General features: G+C 44.8%; 1 protein-coding gene across 13 annotated transcripts; it reads right to left on the reverse strand.

Moving 5' to 3' along the window:
• Positions 1–81: 81 nt before the first annotated feature.
• On the reverse strand, positions 82–27,869 carry TPM3 (tropomyosin 3). Of its 13 annotated transcripts, none has more exons than XM_079899828.1 (10): positions 27,555–27,868; positions 26,810–26,935; positions 15,644–15,777; positions 13,849–13,966; positions 13,659–13,729; positions 12,314–12,389; positions 11,461–11,523; positions 11,213–11,282; positions 10,180–10,258; positions 82–1,434 (listed from the first exon to the last, which is right to left on the reverse strand). In XM_079899828.1, exons 1-10 carry the CDS (start codon positions 27,666–27,668, stop codon positions 1,431–1,433), a joined length of 855 nt encoding a protein of 284 aa, XP_079755954.1. In that variant the 5' UTR covers positions 27,669–27,868; the 3' UTR covers positions 82–1,430. The 13 variants fall into 13 exon arrangements, with proteins under 13 accessions (XP_079755954.1, XP_079755951.1, XP_079755953.1 ...); XM_079899825.1 differs by lacking the exon at positions 12,314–12,389 and adding an exon at positions 12,942–13,017 and having other exon boundaries at positions 27,555–27,849; XM_079899826.1 differs by lacking the exons at positions 82–1,434; positions 12,314–12,389 and adding exons at positions 8,139–9,439; positions 12,942–13,017 and having other exon boundaries at positions 27,555–27,851.
• Between the last annotated feature and the right edge of the window lies 1 nt (position 27,870).

A 27,870-nucleotide genomic window follows, 5' to 3' on the forward strand; every position in this document is an offset into this window, starting at 1 on the left:
GTCTGATTTTTCCCCAAACTTCATAGCTCCTGTGTAGAAAGCCCATTTGGATTAGGAAATAAAAGCAAGCACCTCTGAGGGTTGGAGGGACTGGTTCTTTATTTCAAAAAGACATTTATCAATGTTCAGTATCAAAACAGTTACACTATTGTTTTTTCTTTCTCCCAATCGGCCCCCAAAGAGACCACACCAAAGGGGAGTACATTTTAAGCCAATTAAGCTGTAGGATGCACACCTAACTGACCTCACTGAAACCTCACCAAAAAGGGGGGACTGGGTAGGGAAAGAAACGTTAAAAGATCAGCACACTGCCAGCCCAGACTGTAGAGGGCTGTCACAGCCAGATGGGGTGACCAGTGCGCCCCAACCCCAAAGAAGCAAAGTTTCAAAATAATATAAAATTTAAAAACAATTTTGTACATAAGCTATTCAAGATTTCTCCAGCACTAACTGATACAATGCACAATGAGATGGCACTTTTATTAGAGACAGCAGCTTCAGACCCAGAAAAGGGTGATGAGATGAGTTTCATATGGCTAAATCAGTGGTAAAACATAATTTTCTTTCCTTTCTTTCAAGGAGGCGGGAGAGCAAATAAGTGGTTGCCTCAAAATAAGGGGCACATGATCCATTCTGTGAGCGGCTGGGAACAGGGGAGAGCTGGGACAAGGATTTGGTCTCAGAGGTCTCACCATCTTGATTTCATCTGGTCACTTCTGGTGGAAAAGAAGTTGCCCAAAGATACCGTAAAGCTGAAAACCTGAACAGCGCTTTTTTTTTTTTTTTTTTGGCTAACTCCTTCTGGAATCACCTTTCTGGTTTGGCGGGTACTTTTTACAGAGCAATAAGGTTTCCCAAAACGGAGTCCTCTGGGCTGTTTGGCTCTCTGTAAGGCAGGCCCATACCTTTTCCCCTCCTCTACGGAGAGGGCAATATGCATTAAGCTGAAAAGTTACCTTCCAAAAGTGAGAAAGGGATTAGACTGCTGCTTCAGAACTATGGAATTATCTGGAATGTTTTACAAATGGATGCTACATCAACAACAACAGAAAAGGTAATTACAAAATGTGTACATCACAACATGCTTTTAAAGACACTTAGCATTGTGCTCACATTCCCTTAAACGTTGTTCCCAAAGGTGCTCAGCCTCTAGCCCAAATGGAATCCCTGGGGAGAGGCAGAGACGGTTTGGCGAAAAGGACACAGGGGTGGGGGTGGGAGAGGTGGCGAAAGGAGAAAGCAGCCTTCCAGTTAAAGGTCAGCCCTCAGTTTAAAGGTCAGCTTCGGGCAGGCTGGCCTCAGCGGAGTCGGGTCAGAGGGAGGAGCAGCGGCAGGATGGGACTGGGGTGCTCTACATCTCATTCAGGTCAAGCAGAGTCTGGTCCAGCATCCTTTGTGTACAGAGGTGCTCCTCTTTGGTGCATTTCAGTTTATCTAATGGGGGTAAAGGAGAGACGTTATAAAAACTAGAAGTAAATTTCAAGGTCTACCCACTCTGAGAATTGCTCCTGTTGCAGAGAAACTGCAGACTAATAAAGCAGCTGCCTTCTCAGCCACAGAAGTGAGCTATTGCATCACTCAGTTTTGCAGGGCCTCAGGCTTGCCTACTGAAGTTACAGGTGTTGCTGTACTTCTGGGGGAGGGAGCTGGGGACCTTATCAGTCATTTCCTCTCCTCCCCACACCCAACCAAGGCTTTCAGCTTTCAGTCACTGAAGGAGGTGGCCTTAAACACCAGCCATCCACTCTTCTAGTCTCTGCCCACAGGACAACACCTACTCGAAATAGCTCGCTGGAGCTTGACACATTGAGAACAAGGATGGGCATATTTCTACCAGTAGACAGCAGAACAGCAGAACCTCAACTTGAAAAGAGCACAGGAGGATCCTCATGCACTACAGGCTTTCCTCAACAAGTAGAGAGGAAAGGAATAACTAGTGGGATAAATAAAAGAACCCCCATAGCTAAGTCAGAGAATCTCGAAAGAAAACAAAGTCAAGAATACTACAAAACATCCTTGTAAGCAAACCCTTAACAGATTTTTGCAGAGCTATTCTTCAGAACTGCCTGTGACATAGTTACTTACAATTAAACATAATACCAGGAAAAAGCAGCAAGAGGAAAAATGTCAGGAAGAAAACCGGCAGCTGAACATCACGGAGACAAAGCTTCCCAGCAAGTAAACCACTCACTGCTCTAGGGAGGTGGGGAAAATACCCTTCAACTCAGAGAAGGGGATGACAACGCAGACCTATTCATATCCCACACCCCTTTCTTTCCCTTCCCTTTTTTCTACCCCGTCAGAAGGGCCCATCCCTGGGCCTGCAGACGAAGCAGTTACAACATCTTGTCAAGTCAGTCCTTTTATTGTTAGAAAACATCCATGCAAGGGAACATATCCTACAGTCAGTGCACAAGTGAAAAAGCAGCAAGTAAAGGTGGAAAACAGAAAACTCTCCCAGGTTTTCTCACTATCTCTCAGGTCCCTCCCTTCATCACCCACAATCTCTTGAAAAGGGACAGAAAGGCAGTATTAATCTTAACTGTTCCCACTTTACAGTGCAGTTAGGAAGTCGACACTATTCTAACTGTCCCAACTAGAAAGAAATTTGCTTAGGGCAAAATAATAACTTTTAAAAGACAATCAGCTTTTTGCTGGGGTCCAGGTCAGTGGTGTGAGCCGTAAGCTCGGTTTAATGGGCATCAGTGAGCCCTGCCCATCAGTCACACAGATCATGCAGCGTTAGCTTCAGCTCATTAGAAAGCAGGCGGTTTCGCTCAAGTTGGCTGTAGAGACGCTCTGCAGCAGCAATGGAGAGGAGAGAAAACAAGAGAAGGAGAGGAAAAAGAGGAGGAGAAAGAGAAAAAGGGAAGGTTAGTAGAGTACCAGAAGTAAATTTTGAGACTTTTAACTACCTGGTATACATAACATGTATCTGTAAGGCAGGATGGATGTGAGGAGGATTAGGTCAGTTGGTGGAAAGACCAACAGAGGAATAAAATAAAAAATGCAGACTGACAAGTTGAAAGAATGACATTTTGAGGGAGAAAAGTATCTCCTTCACCGTATTTATTCCCTGGGTTGAGAAACTGAGACAAGTGAAACACGGCAAAGGAAGGAATACACCTGGCTTATAAGAAATACATTTATAATAATCGGGGTCTGTAAGGAACCAGAGTGAATGGTTGAACATTTTTCTGTAAAAGCATTCAGTACAGTATTATGAATGGGAGACTGGGATCAATATCCCTACACTCACTCAATCCTGTACTTTCTAATGCTTCTTGTTGTAGGTGTTGGGTGACAGGCCCATCATAGTGGCACAGCGAATCAAAACCCAACTTCACCTTTTCTAAAAGAACCCCAAAACTGTCCGAGCCAACAGTGTGTCCAGCCAGCCCCAGGTAAGGTGAATTACTGGTACAAGCCAATCAAGACTATCCTGTTTCTCCAGTCTCATTGGCAGCTTGGGGGGATCATGTGATCCAGTTTTGGCCAATGAGATGTAGGGGGTAGTCTGTCAGGGGCTTCTAGAAAAACTTTAGCTTTCTTTCTTGCCTTGAACATGGATGTGATGACTAGAGTTGCAAATTTCAACCTTAAAAGAAAGGGCCGTGAGAATCACAGAAATCCCAACTATATCAGGCCACAGTTGCTCAAATCAAGACTTTTTATTATGAGAGAAAAATAAATCCCATATTTATTTAAGCTGCTATTAAGATGTTTCTTATAACCAAAAGCATTCCTGATACAAGTAATTAAGCGCTCAAATCCCCTGGCTTTATCTGGATTTTCTACTTGGAGCACATCTTAAAGAGGTGTAGAGTGGTGATCATTTTGTAATGCATAGAAATATCAAATCACTATGTTGTGCACCAGGAACTAACGTAGTGTTGTAGGTCAATTATACTTCAACAAACAAAGCCACAGAAAAGAGATCAGAGTTGTGGTTACCAGAGGTGGGAAGTGGGGGGAGAGGGAATGGGATGAAGGTAGTCAAAAGGTATAAACTTCCAGTTATAAGATAAAGAAGTACCAGGGATGAAATGTACAACATAATATAATTAATACTGCTGTATGTTATACATGAAAGGTGTTAAGAAAGTCATCCTAAGAGTTCTCATAAGAAAAAAAATTTTTTTTAATAAATAAAAAAGAGGAGGTAGAGAGAATCCAAATCCATGTGACCAACACAGAGGTAATGGCAACTGGGGATGGATCTTCCTGGTCTACTCCTAATGTCAGCCTCTGGTGTTCATAAACAAGTTTCTTTCTATGTTTTACAGTCTGTTTCAAAATGGTCTCAGGACTTCAATATGAAAAAGACTCTTCTGCCTTGCATCTGTGGGCTGACTGTGGGCATTGCTCAGGTACCTTGCCTTCTGGGCTGAGGTTTTCCCAGTTCCACCTGGAAGCACGGGGCCAGTATGTTCCCAATAATACTTGTCACTCTGTACCCAATCAAAACAGAAAGCATATATGTACAAAAAGATCCTGGGCGGAATAACCAAAAAACAAGAGTCGTATTAAGGGGCAGAATTGGAGGGAATTTTTAAAATTGCACTTCCCACTAAACCAGTATCTCAATAGGAGGAATACTGCCCCTCCCCTCCGCTAGAGGGGAATTTAGAAATGTGTAATTGTCACAATAACTGGAGGGCCCTACAGATATTTATTGGGCAGGGGACAGCAATAAATAGGATTGTTCTGTATATCCCAGAATTATCCTGGCTTAAAGGACTAAAGTTCATCATTGAGAAACACTGTACTAGTCTATACTAGTCCATGAGGCCTGGGATTCAACCTGTCTTATTCACTGGGGCAACTCTGACAAATAGTAGGGGTTCAAATTATGTTGAGCTCTCATTTCTTGAACTTTCTGGTGTTATATTACATATAAAGACCACATGCAACCTGACTGATCCATAGCATCTATATCCAAGTTAGTCAGTGTGACTCCCACATCCTTCTTGGGAAAGAAGGGTGTTATCAGGATCATATCCCTAAAAACAGCCAGTTCAATGAGGGTTTTGTTCCACTTAGGGAAGAAATAAAGAGACAGAGAAGAAGTGGGAGCATTTTATTGCCTAATTAAATCCCAGAACTTATAGTTCCTTAAGAATTGCAGAAGGTCAGAAAGATAAAAGTGGTTGTTCTCTCACCTTGAACTTAGTAATAAGTAAGGTTTCTAACTCTGTTATTTCTAGGAACTAAAAATTCAGGACCAGACACTAGTTCATTGAAGTTCTTGGTTCCCTGATAAGAGTAAATGAGGGCTTCCCTGGTAGCGCAGTGGTTGAGAGTCCGCCTGCCGCTGCCGGGGACACGGGTTCGTGCCCCGGTCCGGGAAGATCCCACATGCCGCGGAGCGGCTGGGCCCGTGAGCCATGGCCGCTGGGCATGCGCGTCCGGAGCCTGTGCTCCGCAACGGGAGAGGCCACAACAGTGAGAGGCTCGCGTATCGCAAAAAAAAAAAAAAAAAAAAGAGTAAGAGTAAATGAAACAAACAAACAAAAAAACAAGCCAGAGAATCCCCATTTGATCTGATTTTCCTTTCAGGGAATAATCCCATGGATGCTACACATCCTTCACTGGTCTGAATCAGGTCAATTTCATTCTGTAACAGGAAAAGGAAAAAGGATGCGGGTGCTTGGGGTAAAGGGAACTCTATCAGTTTTAAAGCCTCAAAGTTCAAGGAATGAGGTAGAAAAAACAGATTTTGCTCTTTTATGTTTTATTTAAACTCCCCTCTCATGTCAAGGCTAAGGAGTATTCAATATGTGAATGGAAGAAACTGGGTGTGACTAAGACAAGGTTGCCTAACATAACAGGTCAGTTCCACCCATCAGGTAACTTGGGGTCCAATCACATTTTGTTTTATTCCTCATCCCAACAACGGTAATGAGGAAGGGAAGAATGGGCTCCAACACAACAGCCTGTGGTTCTTTCTTAGAAATTAAGATGAGGAGAGAAAGTTAAGAGATGAAGCACTTTGCTCTGAGATTACCAATGATGCTTCACCCCATTTCCACAGCTAGTCCTGGCTCAAGTAACATAGGATGGTTTCTATAAGGATACAAAGCATTAAACAAAAGAGTGAATTTATCATGGTACAGTATTGCAAATTTCACTCTGCTACCCTGGCTTCTTGGTCTCTATCCTTGCTCACACGAGTCATGCCATGGGGAAAGATAGGAGCTACCAAAGTATAACACCTCATTTTTCTTCTAATCTCTCTCTACTCTCTCTTCTTTCCTTTGTAAGAAGCCTTTCTCTGTACCAAAGTCAACTCCTTCTGCCTACATACTAAAACATCTAGAATTGTACTATCCAATGAATGCAGCAGCCACTAGCCACATGTGGCTAATTAAATTTAGATGAACTAAGAGTAAATGAGAATTTAGCTCCTGGGTCACACTAGCCACACTGAGTGTTCAATAGCCACATGTGGCTAGTGGCTACTATACTGGAAATCACTGCCAAAAGTTCTATTGGACTTTGTATAGACTATAGACTACACTTGGTGCCTTTATTTTCTTTCCACCAATTCACTCTTCTGTTCCTTGAAATATGGCTCCTCTCCTTGTCCTTAATGTCCAGTATATACCCTCAGATTAATAAAACATCAGTGACAATGTCCTATTTTCAGTTATCTTCCTTCTCTATCTGAAGTTGAGAATCACTGGAAATCACCCAGCCTTGAAGTTTTTAAAGTATCAAAGTTACTCGTTCTCCTTCTATCCCTCCAACCAATTCCACTTGGCTTCGTCCTCTACACAGATTTTCCTCTGCCTATGTTTTTCTTTTTATATTTGCAATTGTCTTTTAGGGTTCAAATTTACTTCCATGGCCTAAACTGCCTGCCAACCTCATGGATTCCTAAATCTCTCATATCAATTTCTCCCCCTCAAGTCTTAGGATTTTGTTTTCATCTTGGATACCTGCCAGTTTTTCAGACTTATATTCTTCTCTACTTTCCCGTGCCTCCCCAAACCAAGACCACATGACCTCTCTACACCTTTAATACTACCATTTTCCTAGGCTCCAAGTCAGTCATCCTTGACACTTCCTTCTTGCATTTAGTGACCAGGCCCTTCACAATGCCCAGGTTTAGCACCATCCCCTACTACCACTACTCTAGTTCAGATTATTATCTCTGGGAAACTGCAACAACCTAACCCAGTATTTCCTAAAGTGTGCTACAGTCACTGCTAGTGATATGTGAGAAGACTGCAGACAGTATACATTTGTGAACTTAAAAAAAATGTATTAGCTGTATTATTTTAATGTGCATTAGAAAAAAACACTAGCACACGTCAAAACTTTTGATTTCAAATTAGAATTTTGTAGTGTAAGAACAAATCTGAAAAGAAGTAAATTAAAAAAATAATGTAGGCTGCACGTGAATATGGCAAAAGCCATCAAAAGTGGTATGCAGGGCTTCCCTGGTGGCGCAGTGGTTGAGAGTCCGCCTGCCGATGCAGGGGACACGGGTTCGTGCCCCGGTCCGGGAAGATCCCACATGCCGCGGAGCGGCTAGGCCCGTGAGCCATGGCCGCTGAGCCTGCACGTCCGGAGCCTGTGCTCTACAACGGGAGAGGCCGCAACAGTGAGAGGCCCGCGTACCGCAAAAAAAAAAAAAAGTGGTATGCAAATGAATGAAATTTGGGAATCATTGTCTTAATGGATCACTTTGATAATCTGCTCTTCTAACATATTAGTAGTTGCCAAATTAACTCTTCTTATATGCTACTCAGAACATATCCTTGTTCAAAATCTCCAGTGGCACCCCCATTACCTACAAAATTAAAACTCCCCAGCCTGATACAGCACATACCTGTTCCCTACTGTAACTAAATGGTTATAGCTCTGGTGTCCTTCCCAACTCTATGCCTTTATTCTTTTGCTTCTCTTTAATGAAGATACTCAATATCCACTTTCCTTCAACCAGATTCTGGTTGTCAAAAATCCAATCTTTTGGAATCCAATAAAAATGAAGAGGAAAATTTTAACATGTTTATTAAGTACCTTTTACGTGCCTCCTACCATGAGACTTTCTTAATCATCTCCACTGCAATCAACCTCTTCCCCATCTCTGAACTCCCACAAAACTTCATTTAGTTTTATACATATGTTCTCTCCCCTACTGGATTCTGAGCAACCTGAGAGTAGGGATGATGCCTCCGTCTTTGGTTATTTCTGTCCCCACCTTAATACCCTGTGCCTAAATTAACAATAACTTAACCTGCACCTTAATCACAAAGGCTGTGTGGCAAAAAGAAATGGTATAGACAGAAAGAAACCTGAATTTGATGAGACCCAAAGTTTTAAAGTAAGGAAAACCTCTCTACCTGGCTGTATCTGTTTAAAAGAAAGGCAAGTTTTAAATATATACTCCACTGAGAAACTGAAATACTAAGTGAACAATACTTAGGTGCTTAGATAAGTACAACCGATGACTACACTACCCAGATTCAACTATCTCTGCTGTGTAAATTAGCGTAGGAATTTCCGAAAGGTTGATATTTAATTCTACAACATAAACTAGGAACAATCTTACTAGAAGCAATTAACCATATTTATGCATGTAATAAATTACTACCTTGTGTATAATATTTGAAATATGCATGATTTTTATTTTTCCAGTAACAGTCATTTATCACTTGTCTTATATCCCGGTAGCACATACTAGCAGGCAAATGGTAGTGAGCCTCACGTATGTAAGAAAGGTTTAAAGAAAACATAAAACTGCTGGAAAGTCTACCTATTACGTATTTTCTGTGACTTGGGATAATATAATTTGTCAATTTTAGTGGTAACATATTTGGGTTCATTGGGTATTCCAAGGATGCACCAGTTGAACCACTGGTAAAACGGTAGAGAATATATATTGGGAGGTACTTCTGTGGTCTCTCAAAGGAGGAGAACCTAAAGAGAAGACAAACATTCCAGAAGGGATGATTTAAGAACCTGGAAGTAAAGGACTTAGACGATCTTATTCAGCTTGAGTGTAAGACTAGAGCTCCTATTCTAAGGAACTTCTCCTAGTCCACCACTCTGATAGATTCAGATCAGTTGAATTTAAATGTCAAGAAAAAATAGACACACACAAAAGTGGCTTTGATTATATAAGTCAGAGGAGGGAGAGCCTACAATAGCTGCTCCCCACATTACACCCCCAAGGCTCCTTTTTAGGGACAGCAGCAGCTTTGTCAATGACACAAATGCAGGGTGGCATGAGGCTTCCGGCAGCTTAACATTTTAATTTGGGGTGAGGGGTAGAAGAGAATACATAAGTTGCTTTGTGGTCCCCCCGCCCATCCTAATGCCTTGGGGGTCAGCCAGGCTGACCCAAATGGAATCCAGAGCGAGAGTGGGGCGTTGGGTTCCCCGAGGAAAGAGGGCAGATCCAGAACAGAGCAGAAACGGTGATAATTATCTGTGTGAAAAAGTAAGGAGACTCTAGGTGAGAAGGACTAGCATCAATCTAGACAGCAATCTGGGAGAAAGGAAGAGGAGAAAAAGGAAGAGGTGGCAGTAGGAATGATAAAAGAGAGCCAGACACTACAACCTGAGTTATTTGGCTTCTTTTCAGGGTTAGTGGGAAAAAGGCAGATTAGCATCAAGGATCAGGGATCCACAGCAAACAGATAAAGTCCCCAACAACTCATTTTGGTGCTTTTTACTACCTGGCTTGCTCTGGGACTCAGCTCGATTTTTAGGTGAATTTGGTATTTCTAATCATGGGTGTTTCCCCTAAACTTTAGTATCAGGGCATCATATACACCCATGAAGTCTGAGTTTTGTTGTAAGATGCTAGGGCCCAAGTCACTGGCTCTCTGGGCCCTAGTTCCTTAAATTATATGATGACATGATTCTGTCTTCATCAGTTGCCCTTCTGAGACTAAATTTGAGAAACAGATAGAAAAATCCTGGTGTCATAATGAAGGGACTATGAATAAAAAATACAAAAATTACACGTAGATCAGGGTGCTACCACTGATCCAGGATTAAATGCCTCCCCAGCTTTTGCCAACAAGTAACCAGCACCAGTGTTTTAAAGATAAGAGTGGAGATTCTAGTTTTCAGAAGACAAAACCAGAGCACACTATGCACAGCCTACACCCCCACCCACCCACAAGCCAAGGTCCCAGCCCCACTCTGCTGTCAGATAGTTACATAGAGGTCATGTCATTGAGGGCGTGGTCCAGCTCCTCGCTAATGGCCTTGTACTTCAGTTTCTGGGCATAGAGCTCATCTGGACAGGCACAGGAACCACAGGGAGGAATGAGGGGACAGATAAAAGGTATCAGAAGCAGATGAAGAGAGGGAATCATTAGAAATTAGGGAAAGTGTGACCATGGGTCTAATCCCACAGTTAGGAGAACATCTATCCTGGTTGCCATGACTGGCCATTTTCAGATCCACTGTCCCCAGGACCAACGGGACTTCTTGACGCCTCTAATCAACTGCAGTAAAGGTTGAGAACCTGGGCACAGTCATGACTAGAAATTACAATCACCAATGGCACTCAAGAGGATACCACTCCCACCCAGTTAACCCAATTCTTAGCAGTGATAATGCTGAATTTAACATAGAAAAAGGAGAAAATACACATTAACATTCAGACACTTCTTCTTTACCTACCCATCGTGACCAATATTGTTGGCCCCTTTGCTCTACAGGTTGCCTCCACAAAACTCTCCCAAAGAATATCCTGCTACCCAGAATGTACCAAAGGAGCATATCTCAGAGTTCTCAGAGCAATACAAACTTTCCCTTGTTGGGGTAGATACAGTTGCCAAATTATGGGGGCAGGAAGTATTTAGAAAGCCCCTGGCATTGGTCAGCTCTGAGAAGTGGTCATTCCACTGCTGCATCTCTTGGTGAGGTCCCCCACAACTTGAGTGGTGAACAAGATTGCCGAAAGTAGCCATGGGGTGACATGGAGGTACATGCTATTACCAGTCTCCTCTAAGGGAAGGATGCAAATTCCAGAATATTAGGTAAAGTCTTATTACAGGAAGAGTAAGTGTAAAAATCCACTTCCAGGATTTGACCCACTTCACCTAGCTGTGGCACAGGGCAGGGTGTAGGATGCATGCCAAGTCATTACCAACTCCCTTTGGTGTACAGGGGAAGAGGCTAACGGTCAAAGGGCAAGGTCATCCTCTAGATTTCTTTATTTTAATCCCTCACCCAGGCTCCATACCTTCCAAATCATCAATTGTCTTTTCCAGCTTGGCTACCGATCTCTCAGCAAACTCAGCACGGGTCTCTGCCTGGGAGAAACATGAAATCAGTCAGAATCAGAGATGAGTAAGACAGAGAAGGATCTCTACTTCTTCCACCTTCTACTTCTATACCTTTCAGAACCAAAGCCAGCTAGTCTAAGTCTACATTAATGCCTTACATGCCTCTAAATGTTTTGGGTCCTTCCTTATAATCCCCTCAGCTCACCTCCTTGAGTTTATCAGTAAGAATCTTTATCTCTTCCTCATATTTGTCTTCTTTTAGAGAGTACTGTAAGAGAAGTAGAATAAACATTTCAGAATAGAAATTACTCACACAGACAATACCCTCCCTCCTGACATTTACTTTTACACTGAACATCCTCTTGGATTTAATGTGCTGAATGATCCATGAGAAAGAGCAAGGCCGTTTTGGGACAACAGTCCTTAAAATCCATAAATCAATGTCCTTAGAGCCATGATACCCTCAGAATCCTCCAGGACCTTTATTTATTTTTAAAATTGTTTTATTTTTGGCAGAGTGGCATGCAGGATCTTAGCTCCCCGACCAGGGATCGAACCTGTGCCCCCGGAATTGGGAGCATGGAGTCTTAACCACCAGGCCACCACGGAAGTCCCCAGGACCTTTATTTTTTAAATGGACCTAAGCTTTGATCTTATTCAGATCAACCCAGGAAGGTATTCTTCCTGCCTCCAGGTTAATGAGTAGGTGTGGTGACACCCTGACGCCACATGGCTGAAAGAGTCCCACAAGAAGATAAAGACAAGTCATCTGTCTTGACTGCTCATTAGGTCTCAGATCTGATACTTTTTGTTGTCCCCTTCTGTCAGCATAGCAGTATCAGCCAGAGGAGAACATGACCCCAGTCACCTGAGACCAAGAAGTCATTTTAACTACAGCAATCAAAGTGCACAGGAATTAGCATTAAACCCAGAATCTGGAGAGAGTAGGTGGATACTTCTCACTGGATTATATAAGGAATGGGTTTCTCCAGTCTTTCATCAAGGGCAGGGCTGGGCCCAGGCCCCAAAGCCTGTCACTTTTACAAACCAGCCCCTACCTTCTCCGCCTGAGCCTCAAGAGACTTGAGGTTGTTGGTGACATTCTTCAGCTCCTCCTCCAGCTCAGAACACTTACTGTGAATATTTTAAATACCGCAGGAAAGGAAAGGGGAAGAAGAGAATAAAAAAAAAAGGAGAGAGACACACAGACATGAATTGTACCTATATGTAGAGAGAGTTGGAAGGCACACTGGGGAAAAGAGAAGTTCCCAGGTAATCTGAGCAAGCATCAACCCTCCTCCCTCTACCATAGAACATGTCAGGAGCTGGACCCTCCTGGGCTGGGACTCAGAATGTTTGGATACTAATAAAGAAAACACTTGACAGAAATCACTACCAGGAACAAATCATAACTGCTACCTGGGGTGGAGGTGGGAACGGATGCCCAACCCAAATAGTCCCCAAAATCACCCAAGGGAAGGTGAGACCCTGTGGAGAGGCAGTGAAGCAATTAGGAAAGAAGAGATGAAAGATGCCAAGTAAGTGGAGAGGAATGGAGCATTCCATGAAGAGATGAAAAAGCACTCAACAAATCAACCAGTGGAGGGGAGGCAGCTGCAAAACAAAACAAAACCAAACAAAACCACACCATATGTATAACCTCTCTGTGGGTTCAATGGTTAGTACCTTTTCTTCAGCAGCACTCAGACACTTCAGGTTCTGGTCCATCAGTCTGATCTGCTCATCCATCTCTCGGCAACGGCTGTTAGTGATAGTCACAGGGATCGCACAAGCCAGGTTGTGGGGAGGGAGAAAGGTCAAAAAGGAACACAGCAAGGAAACAAGCAGCAAAATGGGAAAAAAAATTTAAAAAATCAAAAAATGGGAAGAAAACATCACCATGGTCATGATATGTCACGTCTAGGAGAGGGGAATGCAAGGGAAGCACAAATAAATATGCATCAGCATGGACTTTGTTAAACAAGGCCCAGAAGGTGCCAACAGGGGAGCAGGTCATGTCTGCCTTTGCCCTAAAGTTCCCCAGCAGCCTGGCAAAGTGGTAAAAACAGAGACAGATCTTAAGTCGGCACAGCGACTTCAATGCCTCAAGGAGAAGCAGAACCCAGTTGGGTGTGCCGGTTAACATTTCACCATTTTTTTAGGTTTCATTTTCTTCTCAATGAAGAAGCCTCATTTGTCACTTGTCACTAGTTAAGAGAGTAAGAAAGCCCAAAGCCATTCTTAAGGCTAAAAAAAAAAAAAAAAAGAAGCATTCTAGATGACTCCCACTCTCTAGGTCCTGTTTAACAAGGTTGAAGGAATGCTAGTTTATTCACATTAGTGCCCAAGCCAAAGGGGAAGGAACAGAATGGTATGGCAAGATTTGGGGAGCAAGATACTCACGACTCTGCCAGCTCAGCTCGCTCCTCTGTGCGTTCCAAGTCTCCCTCAATAATCACCAACTTACGAGCCACCTACGGGACAAGACGCAGGTACAGCTCAGTGAAGCAAAGGAGGAGCCATTTCCCTCTCATGATTCTTTTCAGAAGCCCAATATCGCTGAAGAGAGAGGGACAAGCTAAAAGCGTCTTACCTCTTCATACTTCCTATCTGCCTCTTCTGCAATGTGCTTAGCTTCTTTGAGTTGGATTTCCTGGAGTTCCATTTTTTCTTCATCTTTTAAGGCTCGGTTTTCAATAACCTTCATACCTCTGCCAGAAACAATACGGACAAATGTGGCACTGACAGCCTGGGGAGCCTGTCATCAACTCAACTCCAAGGGACCCAGAATTGCACCTTTTAAAGCCCATTCCTCTCTGCTTGTCACTCAAAAAGAATTTCCATAGCACCCTCCAACCTTAGTTTAATTATTTTGTTTAAAACTTTCTTATAAAAATAATACACTTATTAAAAATATTTAAGTGTATAGTCTAGCATAAAGCAAAAAGTAAGCCTCCCTAATTCTAGTCCTGCTCATCAGAAGTAATCTCTTAATTCATAATCCTTCCAGAAATGTTTTATATGCCAAAAATCTCATCTCCATTTCCCCACACCCCAAAGGAATCATACTACACACTGCTCTGCAACTGGTTTTCCTCTTTCTATAATTTGGACACTACTCTGTAATAGTACACACATAACTGTCTTATTTATTTTCACAGCTGCACTGCGTTAATGTACTCCCAACAGGGTATTTTTAATTCTGAAAGTCTTAGTTTGATCCCATCCAAGTCATCACACACCTTTGTTCTCATTTAACTCACATGTGACAAGGAGCCAATTGGCTATTTTCGACAAAAAATGAGTTGGTTCAAGGACTGTGGTTCTCAACCCTGGGCACATATTAAAATTATTGGAGGAGGGAGTTCCCTGGTGGCCTAGTGGTTAGAATTCCAGGCTTTCACTGCTGGGGCCCAGGTTCAATTCCTGGTTGGGGAACTGAGATCCTGCAAGCCTCTCAGCGCGGCCCCCCACCCCCAAAAGAATTATTGGAGGAGCTTTAAAAACATTAATGCCCAGATCTCTTTTGCAATGGATTCTAACTGATCTGGGATGGGACCCAGGCATTCTGAGAGATTATATATATATAAAATAAATTTATTTATTTATGGCTGTGTTGGGTCTTCGTTGGTACACGAGGGCTTTCTCTAGTTGCGGTGCGCGGGCTTCTCATGGCGGTGGCTTCTCTTGTTGTGGAGCACAGGCCCTAGGCACACGGACTTCAGTAGTTGTGGCATGTGGGCTCAGCAGTTGTGGCTCGCGGCCTCTAGAGCACAGGCTCAGTAGTTGTGGTGCACAGGCTTAGTTGCTCCATGGCATGTGGGATCTTCCCGGACCAGGGCTCAAACCCATGTGCCTTGCATTGGCAGGCGGATTCTTAACCACTGCGCCACCAGGGAAGTCCCTGATATATTTTTTAAACTCCCCAAAGATCCCCACCACACACTCCCATGATTCCAACAGTGCAGCCAGGCTTGAGAGCTTATTAAAACACTGATTGCTGGGCTCCACCTCAAGAGTCTCTGATTCGTAGATGACGGGTAGGGGCTGCTGAAGATTTGAGTTTCTATCAAGTTCCCAGGTGCTGCTGGTCTGGAACCTCACTTTGAGAACTGCTATGGGTGGGTGCTGTCTAAGTGGAGGTCATCCTGGTGACCCCATTTAAGGATTATTAGGTCAATTTATAGAGAAACACCAATTATAAAAGGGTCACAGGTCCAGGTAACCCCTACTCTGTCGGTCTTCATAAGGAGAGAATATGCAGAAGGAAAGAAGATCCTATAAAAATAGGTTACGGTTTTAAAAAACGGGTTTATAAGAAACCTGTTTGATCAGAGCCATTATGAACTTCTTTTGAAATCCACACTTCATCAGGCCCCTCTACACACCTCTCACTCTCATCAGCAGCTTTCTCAGCTTCCTCCAGCTTTTGCAGGGCAGTGGCCAGGCGCTCTTGAGCACGGTCCAGCTCCTCTTCAACCAGCTGGATCCTACGGTTCAAGGAGGCCACCTCAGCCTCAGCCTGTGTTTAAATGAAAGAATGGGAAAAGGAAGCAGAGGCATGGTGAAAAGAAACTGAACTAATTATGACACTAAGATTGGGGCTGACTACCACCATGAGGAAGCCAGAGCCTTGCAGGGTAGAACGTGACTTAACTCAGATGCACATAAAACCTAGCAGACATGATTTTATATTCTATAATATTACATGTATTTTCCTCCCTTTCCCGTCAACAAATTCCCATTTGTTCCACAGGAAAAGTGTTTTCAAAACTCAGCTCCTTGCCCAGCCCAGTGTCAGTTAATACCAGTTCAAATTCCTGAACACGCTAGTGTCAGAAAAGGTAGCCAGTAAAGGGGTCCTTCTGCCTGAGCTCTGGCTTAAAGGTGTATCTCACTCTGCAGCAGCTTTCTCATAAGTGTCACACAAAGTGGAAAAATAAGAAAGGTTTCTTAAAGAGGGAATCTTGGATTATCTATTAATTTGTTGCTTAACTCAAGTTGTTAAACCTCTGATCAGCTTACCCTAACACCAGGAGGATGATTAGCTAAAAGAATAATGTTTTCCAGAAGAACCTTCCAGAACAGAAAAAGCAAAAGGATGGAATATTGGGATACCTACCTCCTACCCTTTCAACTTGCCCCCTCCTCCCACCTTTTAAAAGTTGGCTACAAGGAGCTTCTTTTGGCTAAAATTATCTGCTCTGATGGCATTACCAAAAAAACTGGGGGCAGAAGAGAATGTTTCCTTCATGCCCACCACCAACCTCCAAATTTCTGAATTGTGACTCCTTTCTATTCCTCAAGTCATCCCTTTAGCCTAACCCTCCAGTACGGCATGACAATCCTCTCCCTGGCCTCCACCCCACAATAAAGCACAGGCTAGAGTCCAAGTAATCCCATACCTCCTCCTTGGCAATGGAATAAGAAACAAGGAAAGAAGAAGGCAGCTGCATGTGCATGAATTCTACTGGTAGAAAATCTTCCCTCCTCTGACTGCCTTTCCCCTCCCCAGACCTTTACTGGTGGCAAGTACACTGACCGCCACAACCGCACAAGAATTTAATCTGCCCTGCACACTCCCCAGTTCAGATGCTTATCCAAGTGCTTGGTAAACACGATCTCTCTTCTACAGCCCAGATTGTGCCTGAATTCTATTACCCTGATTTCCTCCTGGCAGTCAGGGGTGGGGGTAGCTAGAGAAATAATCTGGGCCACCAGCCCCTATGGGAAGGGATATAGCCCAAAACACTCCTGTTAAGAATCAGGTAATTTGGCACAAAAATTTCCAAATACAAACATGGGAGATTCGAGGCACTGCAGGGGCTGGGGCTATATAACCACTGACCTACAGGAAAAGAAAATCAAGACATCTATATAAGCTGAAATTACTAAGAAACCATTTGTGTCTCTATTCAAAATAACACAAAGACAAGTATTCTCTGGTCCTGTCTGAGGAAACCAGATGCGCCCTAAGACAACACACATTTCGCCTCACAAGCTCAAAAAGGCTGACAGGTCAAGATTATGAGAACGAGTCTGCCTATCAGCCAAGAACTATGCAACACTGCCAGTACAATGATTTATCCCACCCCGCTCCCTTCAGATGCCTAGAACTAAAGAAAAAAAAAAAAAAGGGAACAACATCAAACCCAGATTTGAAGGAAGCTCATGAAATCTATGTCCCCACCCAGCTCACCAGAAGTTACCCAAATGAAGTAAAGATAACAGGCTACGGGGGCGGGGGTGTACAGTTTCCATGACAACAAGCTGGCTCGGGCAGTTTCTCCCACAAATCAGCACTTACAATAGAATTCTTCGCAAGGCTGAAAAGGGAGGAGGAGAAAACACATCTTGATGCCCTAACTAGAGCATGCGCACATTGAACAAGCCTGTACCAAAAACAGAACCCAGGATGGGAGTCCCAGCAAAAGCTTTGGAGACCCCGGTGGGGAGGGAAGGGAGGAGGGCAGTCACTATCCTCTTTTTTCTCCTCCCACAGAGGATCAGTTTTCTTTACAATGAAACAAAAGCTTGCAAAATCAAGATCTGTTTAATGTTTAAAGGAACAAGGGAAGACACCTACCTGACTTTTCCTTCCAGCCAGAACCTATGCACAATGCCTATCCCTTTCAGGTCAATCAAGTGGTACCAAGAGACTGAGTGGGACTAACTTCTGCAGATGAGAATGGGAAACATGGCCCTGAGAAACATTAACTTTATATGCTCTTCTGTCACCCTAGGTTTAGCATGCCTAGATGTGGTTTTGATCTTTCAGCTTGCCCACCTCTGCCCAGCTTGGAGGTACACCGTGAGGTCCTTCCTTCAAGTAATAATAGGATTCTCCATTACCCAAGAAGCAAAAATCCCAAAGCCGGAGAGAGGAACACAGCAGCGATTCAGTCATATCAGAAGATGGCTGACAACAGCTTCAGCTATGAAATGAGTTTGGTTTAAATGCTACCATCCTCCACACTGAAGAGATTCCCCAAGCACACTATACCCGTCAAGGCAAGAAACGGACAGGGGACTGGTGTTCAGAGGCAGATCAGGGCCAAGGACAGAAGGGGATTAGCCTATATCTGGCATTCTGCCACTCTGGGGTTTCTCTTTTTAGACAAAAGCCACGGATGAAATGCAAAGGAAAAGAGTAATGAAAAAGTTAGGATTGAGCCCTGTGAGTAATGGACTGCCCCAGTTCACTGTGTTCACAAATATTATCTACCCAGGGAGATACTGTGTCCTTGGGGACTTTAAATTTCATCAAGGGGCAGGCGAGTTGGAAGGAAGGAAACAGAGTTATCTGTCCCAGAGTAAACAAAGGTGGAGTCTAAGCTGAGGCACTCAGAGCAAAGGGCTATTTGGCTCTCCCCTATGAGTATGTGCTCTAGTATGAAGGTAAGAGAAAGGTACTCAGCGGGAAAGCAAACCTAAACCAAAGAAAGGTAATAAAGCCAGTTGCTTACTCCACCAGACCCTATGAACAGGAGAGAGCCACACAACAGTCAGACATTCTAACCACGGCCACCCACCCCCTGCAGATTAGGAATTTGGGAATAAGGCCACAATCGAAACTGCTAGTCAAAGCCCACTCACTCCCTCAGTAGTATTCCTAAATTTTTTACACCAGGAAAAAAAAGAGACAGAGAGAGAAATACCCGCGGAAGTTAGGAGACAGGTATTAACAACAAATAAGGTGAACTGTACACTTAAAAACGGTTAAAATGGTAAATACTTACCATTGTGTATTTTTACCACAACACACACACACACACACACACACACACACACACACACACAGAGAAGGAAAAACACTGCATTTAAATATTATGTTGCAGTCTGTTTCAGTTTCGCAAAAAGTGCAAAGGAGATTCAAAATCAAAAGTGGATTTGACAAGGTGCTACATTATAAAAGGTCAATCTCCAGACCAAGAGCAGAAAAGACAGATGTATTCCAGAACTCGGTCTCTGCTTTGGACTCATCCAGCTTCCCAACAAGGGTTGGATGTTCACACAAAGCAACCAGAAAAGGAATTAAGTGACAATCCCACTAACAGCATGCGATACCATCAGGGAGTGCAGAGCTTCCAGCTCCAGGAGGGAGGAGCCTGCAAAACCCACATTCCAGAATGCCCTAAGAGGATAACAGACAGTTCAAGCACCACGCCCCTCCCTTCCCACAGGTGTGTCTCCTCAGGAGGAATTCAAAGTTCACTAGAGCAGAAAGTCGAAAGATTAGGCTCCCTCAAGCTAGAGAGTAGAAGATACCGGTTTCATAAATCTTTAACACTACTTCCCCATCTGAGGGCTTTCTCACTAGATCTCACTCAGCTCAATAAGCAAATTTGGCAGGCTCTGAGGGAGAAGCTTAAGAAACATCTGAAGCTGCTCCCTCTGCTGCCTATTACCCTAGAGTCACCAAGGGTGGGGAAAAAAGGAGTTAAATTTTCCTGCAAGAAAAATTACCAAATCCTCGGGGCAGTGGGTGAGGATCCTAGGGGGAAAACAAAATCCTGGGGGCTGTTGCTGGGGGGACAACATCACCTATCCTAGAACTATTCCTAGCATGCCCCTACTTTGAGCCTGATTCTGGAGCTCAACACATGGCTAGTTCCTTCAGGCCATCCCTGTCTTCCTCTTTAAGGGGATCTGGTCTCCAGAACAAAGGAGATGAGAAGCTGTCGCTAGTCGTAAAGAGTCACCCAGCCAGTCCATCTCACTTCAATTGATAATTAGAAGTTACGGGCATAATGAACGGAGGAAATATTTACTGAGAAATGGGTGACTGAGAAAGACAAGCTCCCAGCACTTCCATGCCCAGTTATAAAAAGAAATGACTATTCTAACAATCTTTAAGTATTAACCTGGAGGGCAGCTGTTTTCCCCCTTTCCCCCCCAAAACATTAATTCTCAGCCACTCCCTGAAGGAGCAGCCAGAAAGGGGGGGGGGGAACTTACCAAGGGAAAGAACAACAAGGAATACCAATAAACCACAAGAGTTCTTTCACTAGGTCTTCAAATTTTAGCAACAGTTACTTTCCAGCCTCAAGATCCTCCAAAACCAAAGCCTCAACTCAGGAGATCAGCTCCACCCAATGGACTGCGCCCTAGACCTTGGAAAATCTTATGGCTTACTAAAACTAGTCCACCACTTCTAAAGAGAAAGCAGTTTCAAGAATCACCACTCAATCCATTAACATTTTAAGTGCCAACCTTCAGCTGAACAAATATTTATTGAACTTAAATTTAAAAAAAGACACGGTAATGGGTAATTGGGAAAGTAGCAGAGTAACATCACTTCGGAACTCATTATTTTGTCTCCATCAACCATACTGCCTAGGTCAACCAGAAACTTTGACAGAAATCGGCACTCCATCAGATTCTCTACCACATACACTCGCTTATCAGCTCTGCTTGGAAGAAGTGTTCATAACCGGTTCAACTTGCACTCTTCACACTTCAGCAATAAACGCCTGAATCTGGCAGAAGTTCCTGCCTTCCAGGTCATCATAGCAAGTTCTGTTGGTTCCTACATTTGCACTAACAGAGAGAGTGAAGTACCGTCTCCTCCCCTCCTGCTTCACTACGACAGAAAGAGTGGGTTTAGCAGTTGTAAGGGCTCCCCCTAAGAGGAAAGGGCCCCAGGACGGAGGATGGGGCGGTGCTGTGGCCTCAACCTCCTCCAGGGAGGGCACCGCGCTTCCTCTCAGCCGACTGCTGCCTCATTTCCTGAGCAGGAGGAGGGAGCGGAAAAGCTGCCAGCAGGCCACGCCGGGGGCTTTCCGGCGGTTCCCACCCCTCCACTCCCCACCCTTTCACAGTAAGTTCGGCTCTGCCCCCACCCAGACCAGAGAGGAATCCACCTACTCTCACCCCTAGAGCCAGAAACCTTAATCGAGAGCACAATCCCCGCCCCCCGCCACGGGGAAGTGGGGGAGGGAGAGGCCGCTGAGCCCCTCCCCTGACCGCGCCCGACTCGGAGGGACTGAATGAATGAGCAGGGAGAAAAGAGGAGGAGGAGGAAGAAAACCACCCGCTAGTCCCAGTGAAGCTCAATTCCTTCAAAGGTCAAGCCTGCTCGCTCGAGCACCCAGTTCCCCCTCACCCGCTCGAGATCCAAATGAAGCTAAGCCCCACCCATCCTCCGAGCTCCAACTTCATCTTCGAGTATGCTGGCCCCCTAAGGACAGTGCTCCACCGCAAAAATGGAACCCACTTCTGTCCCATCTTCTCCAGCGCCTGCCCCTCCTTCACGCGCCTCGCCCTCTCCGTACCTGTTCCCGGGCCCGCCTTTCTCCCTCCACTTCCCGCTGGAGGCGCTCGGCCCTCTCCTCTGCATCATCGGCCTGCTGCTGCAGAACCTGGATCTTGCGCTTCACCGCCTCGATGGTGGTGATCCCGGCCATGGTCCCCACCCAGCCCCTGCTTGCCTTCGGGTTCCTGCCTCCTCCGCTCGGCGTTGCAGCCACTTCTCACCCTACTTCCGCCTGCTCCGCCCTGAAATACCGGAACTCACCCACCCGCCCGGATGTGACGCCACCACTGCCGCGCCCTCCCACCGCAGGCAGGCGGGAAGGCCGTCCACTGGAGGGAGACCCGCGGCTGGGAGCTAGGGGCGGGACCTCGCTGTAGCCCTAGGCGACCGCTCCCAGCCTTTCCCTCGGGCCAGCAAAGGGGGGCGGGGTTGGGAAGAGGGAAGGCTACCATGGTAACCGGAAGGCGCGTCGTGGTTAAGCCTCTCCAGTCGCTGGGCAGGCTGCCCAATGGTTGGCCTGTGCGGCCTTTACACCCGCCGTCGACCCCTCACTCCCTCAGTGCTGATCCGCCACCACCTACCCGCTAGGGCACCCTGTGTCCTCTCCACAACATAAACACCCTACAAGCCTCTACTTCCACGCACCCCACAAATGCTCCAAACCCAGGTACTAAGAAAAGCCTAGACTTTCTGGGTCTCATCTTCAAAAGACGATGACCTCCAGCCTCCTTTTAAAGTCTGCTCAGGTAGGTTCTCTCCCATCTCCTGAAAATCAATGAAAGAAATTAATGGGGGATGAAGAGATGGGCAGGTTGACAAAGTTCTCAATCTATTTGGCATCAGTTATGAACATAAGTGTTCTATTTAGAGTACTGGTCTTTTCCCCTGTTACTTTTGAGAGTCAATATGCACCAGTGATTTGCCAGCCTCTCCAAACCTTGAATGATTCAGGACTTGGTAATTAATCATCGCTTACAATTCCTTTTGTAGGAATTGGAAGATATCTTATGCCTCCATTTTGTCAGAAGGAATCCTCTATTACAGACTACTGTTACCAGATCCTTTGTGCAACAGCATGATATGAGCACCTGAAAAACTATAGTAATGTGGAACTCAGCCTCCATTCTCTGTTATAACTCACCAATTTCACACCGCTCTGCTTCCAGGTACCCCAAGAAGCTATTTATGAGTTAGAAACTGCCCCTACAGACATTGCCATGCAGGATTTTTAGGAGCACAGTAGTAAAGGGCCTTGGAGATTTTACTGTTCCCTCTTATTTCTTTGTGTTCCTGCCACCTTCTCAGTAAGTAATAGTAATAAGTCTCTCCTGTGATGCAGCTCTCTTTTCCTCTGGAGAATGAGGGTGTAGAAGAGGATTTTAAATTAAGAATCCTAATCCCCAAAAAGATTGATAGGTAAGTCAGGTGCTGCACTCAATGCCTGGTTCTGAAGATACTCCCACCAGAGGGTGTGTCTTCAACTATCTCCATTTAGAAATACTGAGCATTGAGACTATTCAGAGGAAACAGAAACAATGCAAACAATAAGTAATTTGCTTGATAGAGTTACCTGTACGCTCTGATTACCCCACCCCACCCCAGGAATTGGAAAGAAAAAGCAGGGTTTGAAGCCTCAGTAAACTGCCCTGATGGCCTAAGAATTTTTACAACTCTCTTTGGAGAAACCTGATGAGAGAGACTATGGAAACAAAAATGAGACTTTGTCATCTGGGTGCTGATCAGCAGGGGGCAGTATTGCGCGCGCGCACACACACACACACACACACACACACACACACACACAGCGCGTCCCCGCCCTTTGCCCTACTGAAGAATCAGAAGACCTCATCTTAAACAAACCAAAGGAGTGGTGAGAGCACCACTGCATTCCTGAAGCTGGTAGATTTGAACAGATAATCTTCTCTTGATCCCGGGAAACAGGTGGATTGACTCCTAATGACCTTTAAAAGCATGATGGATGGGCAGCAAGGAGCCCAGTGCTACTGCCTTCCTGGTAACCAACAATACAACAGTATATCAACAGGTGTATATGTCTGTCCTGTCCCTCTTCTCCCCATCCCTTTCACCTCCTGTCCTTAAAAAAGGGTGTTATGACTCTCATGTCCAAACTATTGCACTCTTCTTTCCCCTTATTTTACCTTCAATAGCTTCTCATTTCATCTCAGATTAAAGGAACCCTAGACATGGTTGCACAACAGTGTGAATGTTCTTACTGCCACTGACTTGTACACTTAAAAATGGTTAAAATAGCAAATTTTATGTTATGTATATATTTTCCACAATTAAAAAACAAACAAATAGGACCTTGGATGAACTCAGGGAGGAAATAAATTTAGTCTGATCTTGCCACACCCTCACCCTTTCTTTGTTCAAGGAGTCCTGGCAAATCCTACACTTTCCAAAAAGGCTTCTCAGATAACCAGAACTCACTGCGTAAACATGCAGTTATTGATTCCCTCCTCCTTCTCTTTCCCTTATATCTACATCAAAGTAATATGCTCTGTTTACTTGTTTATTAATCTCAAGGGCAAAAGCTGAGTTGTGAACTCCCTTCGTATTAGACAGAGCACCCTCCCCTCAAAGATGCATATATTATGTTGCTGCTGACTCTGACCCTTGCTTCCTACTTTTAACCTGTTGCCTCCTCCTTATTCAGCACTTTTCCCAATTCCCATAAACACCTCACTTTCCCTCTTCGACCCCTTGAGGCAGGAGTCAGCAAACTTTTTCTGTAAAGGGCCAGACAGTAAATATTTCTGATTTTGTGGGCCATAGGGTGTGGCTACCACTCCTTTGTAGGGAAAAAGCCTGTAGGCGATATGTAAATGAATGGGCATGCAATGTTCCAATAAAACTTTGTGCAAAAGCAGGCTGCGGCAGGATTTACTCCACAGGTGGTAGTTTGCTGACCCCACCTTTGAGAAAAGACACCTTTCTTCCTGGGGCTTCCCTGGTAGCGCAGTGGTTAAGAGTCCACCTGCCAATGCTGGGGACACAGGTTTGAGCCCTGGTCCGGGAAGATTCCACATGCTATGGAGCAACTAAGCCCGTGCACCACAACTACTGAGCCTGGGCTCTAGAGCCCACGAGCCACAACTACTGAAGCCTGCGCCTAGAGCCCATGCTCTGCAACAAGAGAAGCCACTCAATGAGAGGCCCGCGTACCACAACGAAGAGTAGCCCCCGCTTTCTGCAACTAGAGAAAAGCCCCCACGCAGCAACAAAGACCCAACACAGCCAAAAATTAAAAAAAAAATTTTTTTTAAACCTTTCTTCCTGTTTCCATCTTAACCCAGAACTAACAGATGTTTGCCTCTTGCCTACAACCTTCCCCTCCTATTTCTTGTTCTCCTACGTATCTCTGAGGGTACTTAATGACTGTTGGGAAAGCTAACAAGGGGGAGAGAAGTTGAATGAGTTTTTTTACTCATACTTTATGTATTTAAAAGTTTTTGGTGGATTCCTATATAAATATGAGAAGTTTCTTTCAAATGAATGTACTGAGTAGACCCTGTCTAGGTGGGGGCTGACGTGTGTGTGTATGTGTAAGGACAGATAGAATTCATCCCCAGCAAATTCCTTTATCTTCCCAATGATATGGGTATATTGTTTAGTTTCACCCCCAAGATCTCAGGTTAGACTTGTTGGCTCTTTTCATTGTTCCTGGAAACACCTCCTCAAGCCCACATACTAGCTGTTTTAGCCTAAGGACTTTCTCAGAGAGTTGTTACTCAACCTCTCACAAAATTGTTATCAACCTGACATTGTGTCAGTTTGTGAAAACTTACTCCCATGCCCGTTTATTAGAACCAGAGAAATCTATCCATCTATACCTAGAACCTAGGTTAGGCAACTCCAGTAGGCCATCAAGCATTTGCCCAAAGTCCTGGGATTAACCTGTGTTGCTCACAGTTTTGCAAGAAGGGAGAATTAATTAATAGTTTGCAGTGGCCTAAACTTTTGGAAACTATGAACATGTATAATGTATATGATATGCTTTGTGTCTCTGACCTCTGGCATGATATATTCAACAACCCTCACCACTTCCCCAGGCCCCTGAAAGTGGCAGAAAGCCAAAGAGGAGATCAGAAACCTAATAGCAAAGCGTTTGAAAGTGAGGATCCGAAAACATTTCTCAACGGCCTACTCTGTCTCTAGCTGTTTTCCGAAACCAAATGGAATTTTAAAAAACACATGTGCCTATTAACCCAGTGCTGAGAATTGACTGTATTTCCATCAATACTGGGACATTCTTTTGTTGCTGTTAAGATTCCTATGTTACTTTTTTTTTTTTTTGCGGCACGCGGGCCTCTCACCGCTGTGGCCTCTCCCGCTGCGGAGCACAGGCTCCGGACGCGCAGGCTCAGCGGCCACGGCTCACGGGCCCGGCCCAGCCGCTCCGCGGCACGTGGGATCCCCCCGGACCGGGACACGAACCCGCGTCCCCTGCATCGGCAGGCGGGCTCCCAACGACTGCGCCACCAGGGAAGCCCCCTATGTTACTTTTCTTCCAAAAATCTTCCCTGTGTCTCATTTATCTTTGTGGTTAACTTCAGGACTGAAGATGAAGGAAAGTGGGTGATTATGAGATAACATGAAGTGGAAAAGAGAATTTGTTTCATTTTCAAATGGGAAAATTCAGCCCTAGAGAAGCTGAGTAATTTAGTCAAGGTCACAGAATAAGGTCTGGTGGTGACAACTTTACCCCCTAAGTCCTTACTTCTATTATAGTGTATCATTCTAAGATTCTCTCTGCTGCTCTATAAGCAATGTTTTCTATGGCATCTCTGTGACATAAGGGTAAATGCCCACATTGGCCAAGATAAATAAACCCATATAGGGCCAGGGTCAGTGTGACCTTCTTTGTCCCACTGTGAAATCTGAGCTGGCTTTGCTGGGCAGTTGAGAGATGAGAGTTTCCCTATTAATACACATATCTACGTGCCAATCCTTGGACACAAAAGGTAAGAATGTGGCATGGGGGAGGAGGTGGGAAAAGTGATAGCAGTCTGGACTTGGAGTCCCCTCCCTTTGTCCAGGTCCGGGGAAAGATAATTCAATTCCTGGATTGGGGGTAAGAAGGTGAGACTTCTACATGTCTTTAAGAAAGAAAGTATATGCCATTACAAGGGTATGCCACCATGTGGCAAAAATGTATGTGGGTATCTATGCCTATGTTCTCTGAATCCACAAGTATGTATATGTCCAAGTGTTTAGTTATTAACATGAAGATCTATGTGTGTAGATTAAACCCGTCCCCCCATTTCTGTATACTCACATCAGCTGCTTTCTTCTCTGCCAGCTCCAGCTTCTCCTGGGCATCCTTCAAAGCTTCAGAATACTTGTCCAGCTCATCCTCTGTCCCTTTCAGCTTCTTCTGCATGGCTACCAGCTCATCTTCCAGCTATAGAAGCCCCAAGAATCACACACAAGATATATATACACAACAGTGCAGTCTCAGACCCTAGTCTCTTGAGCCCTGACAGACCTCTGAGCTCAGCCTCTATGTTATCATCCTCAGAGTGACACACTTTCTCCCTAGTCAGTTTCAGCCAACTGCCCCAGGAATTATGCTATGCCCTTCGCCTGTGACCTTGTAATCTCTGACCCTAAGATGAGCGAGCCATGCTGGGTTTTCATTAAGACACTGGGATGGTAAATATCTTACTTAGGATGTAGATGTCCATTACTCCACTTAAGGGAAAAGAGATGCTACATGCCAAGCTCCCACTTTTTCCTCTAGAAATCAGGGTTTTTTCCAAAACATGATCCACTCGCACTTAAATCCAGCAGACACACTGTGGCTCAGAAGGGGCCACCGATTTTCCCAAGGTCACACAGGCAGTCTGAGGTAAATACCCTAGATGTCCTCTGCCTATCCAGTGAGGCTGGGGAAGAAGAGGAGTCCCTCCCACCCAAAGGATGAGCTGGCACCAGTGGTCACTGCCTTTCCCATGAAAACTCTCTTCCATCTCACAAGTCTTGTTCACCAGCAGGTGAGAGAGACCAAGGCCAAGGCCTACCTGTTTACTTCTTTCTTCTGCCTGCTTCTGCTCGGCTTCAGCTTGCTCTGCCCGATCCAGAGCATTCTCCTTGTCCAACTTCAGCATCTGCATCTTTTTCTTGATGGCCTCCATCGTGACCAGTGGCTGTTGCGGAGCTCACCTGTGAACACTGGAGGACTGGAGACTAGGGTAAGAAAGAAAGGGCTGCTGGCTGAGTGACTAGTTCCCCAGACTTGAGCCTTTATTTCTGCCCATGGCTCCACCTCTTGTTCCTAATATGGTCTTTCCAGCTCCCTTCGCCCCATCATTGTTCTCAGGGGAACACAGGGTGAGA

This window comes from Stenella coeruleoalba (genome assembly GCF_951394435.1).
Source record: "Stenella coeruleoalba genome assembly, chromosome: 1".
Taxonomy (NCBI): domain Eukaryota; kingdom Metazoa; phylum Chordata; class Mammalia; order Artiodactyla; family Delphinidae; genus Stenella; species Stenella coeruleoalba.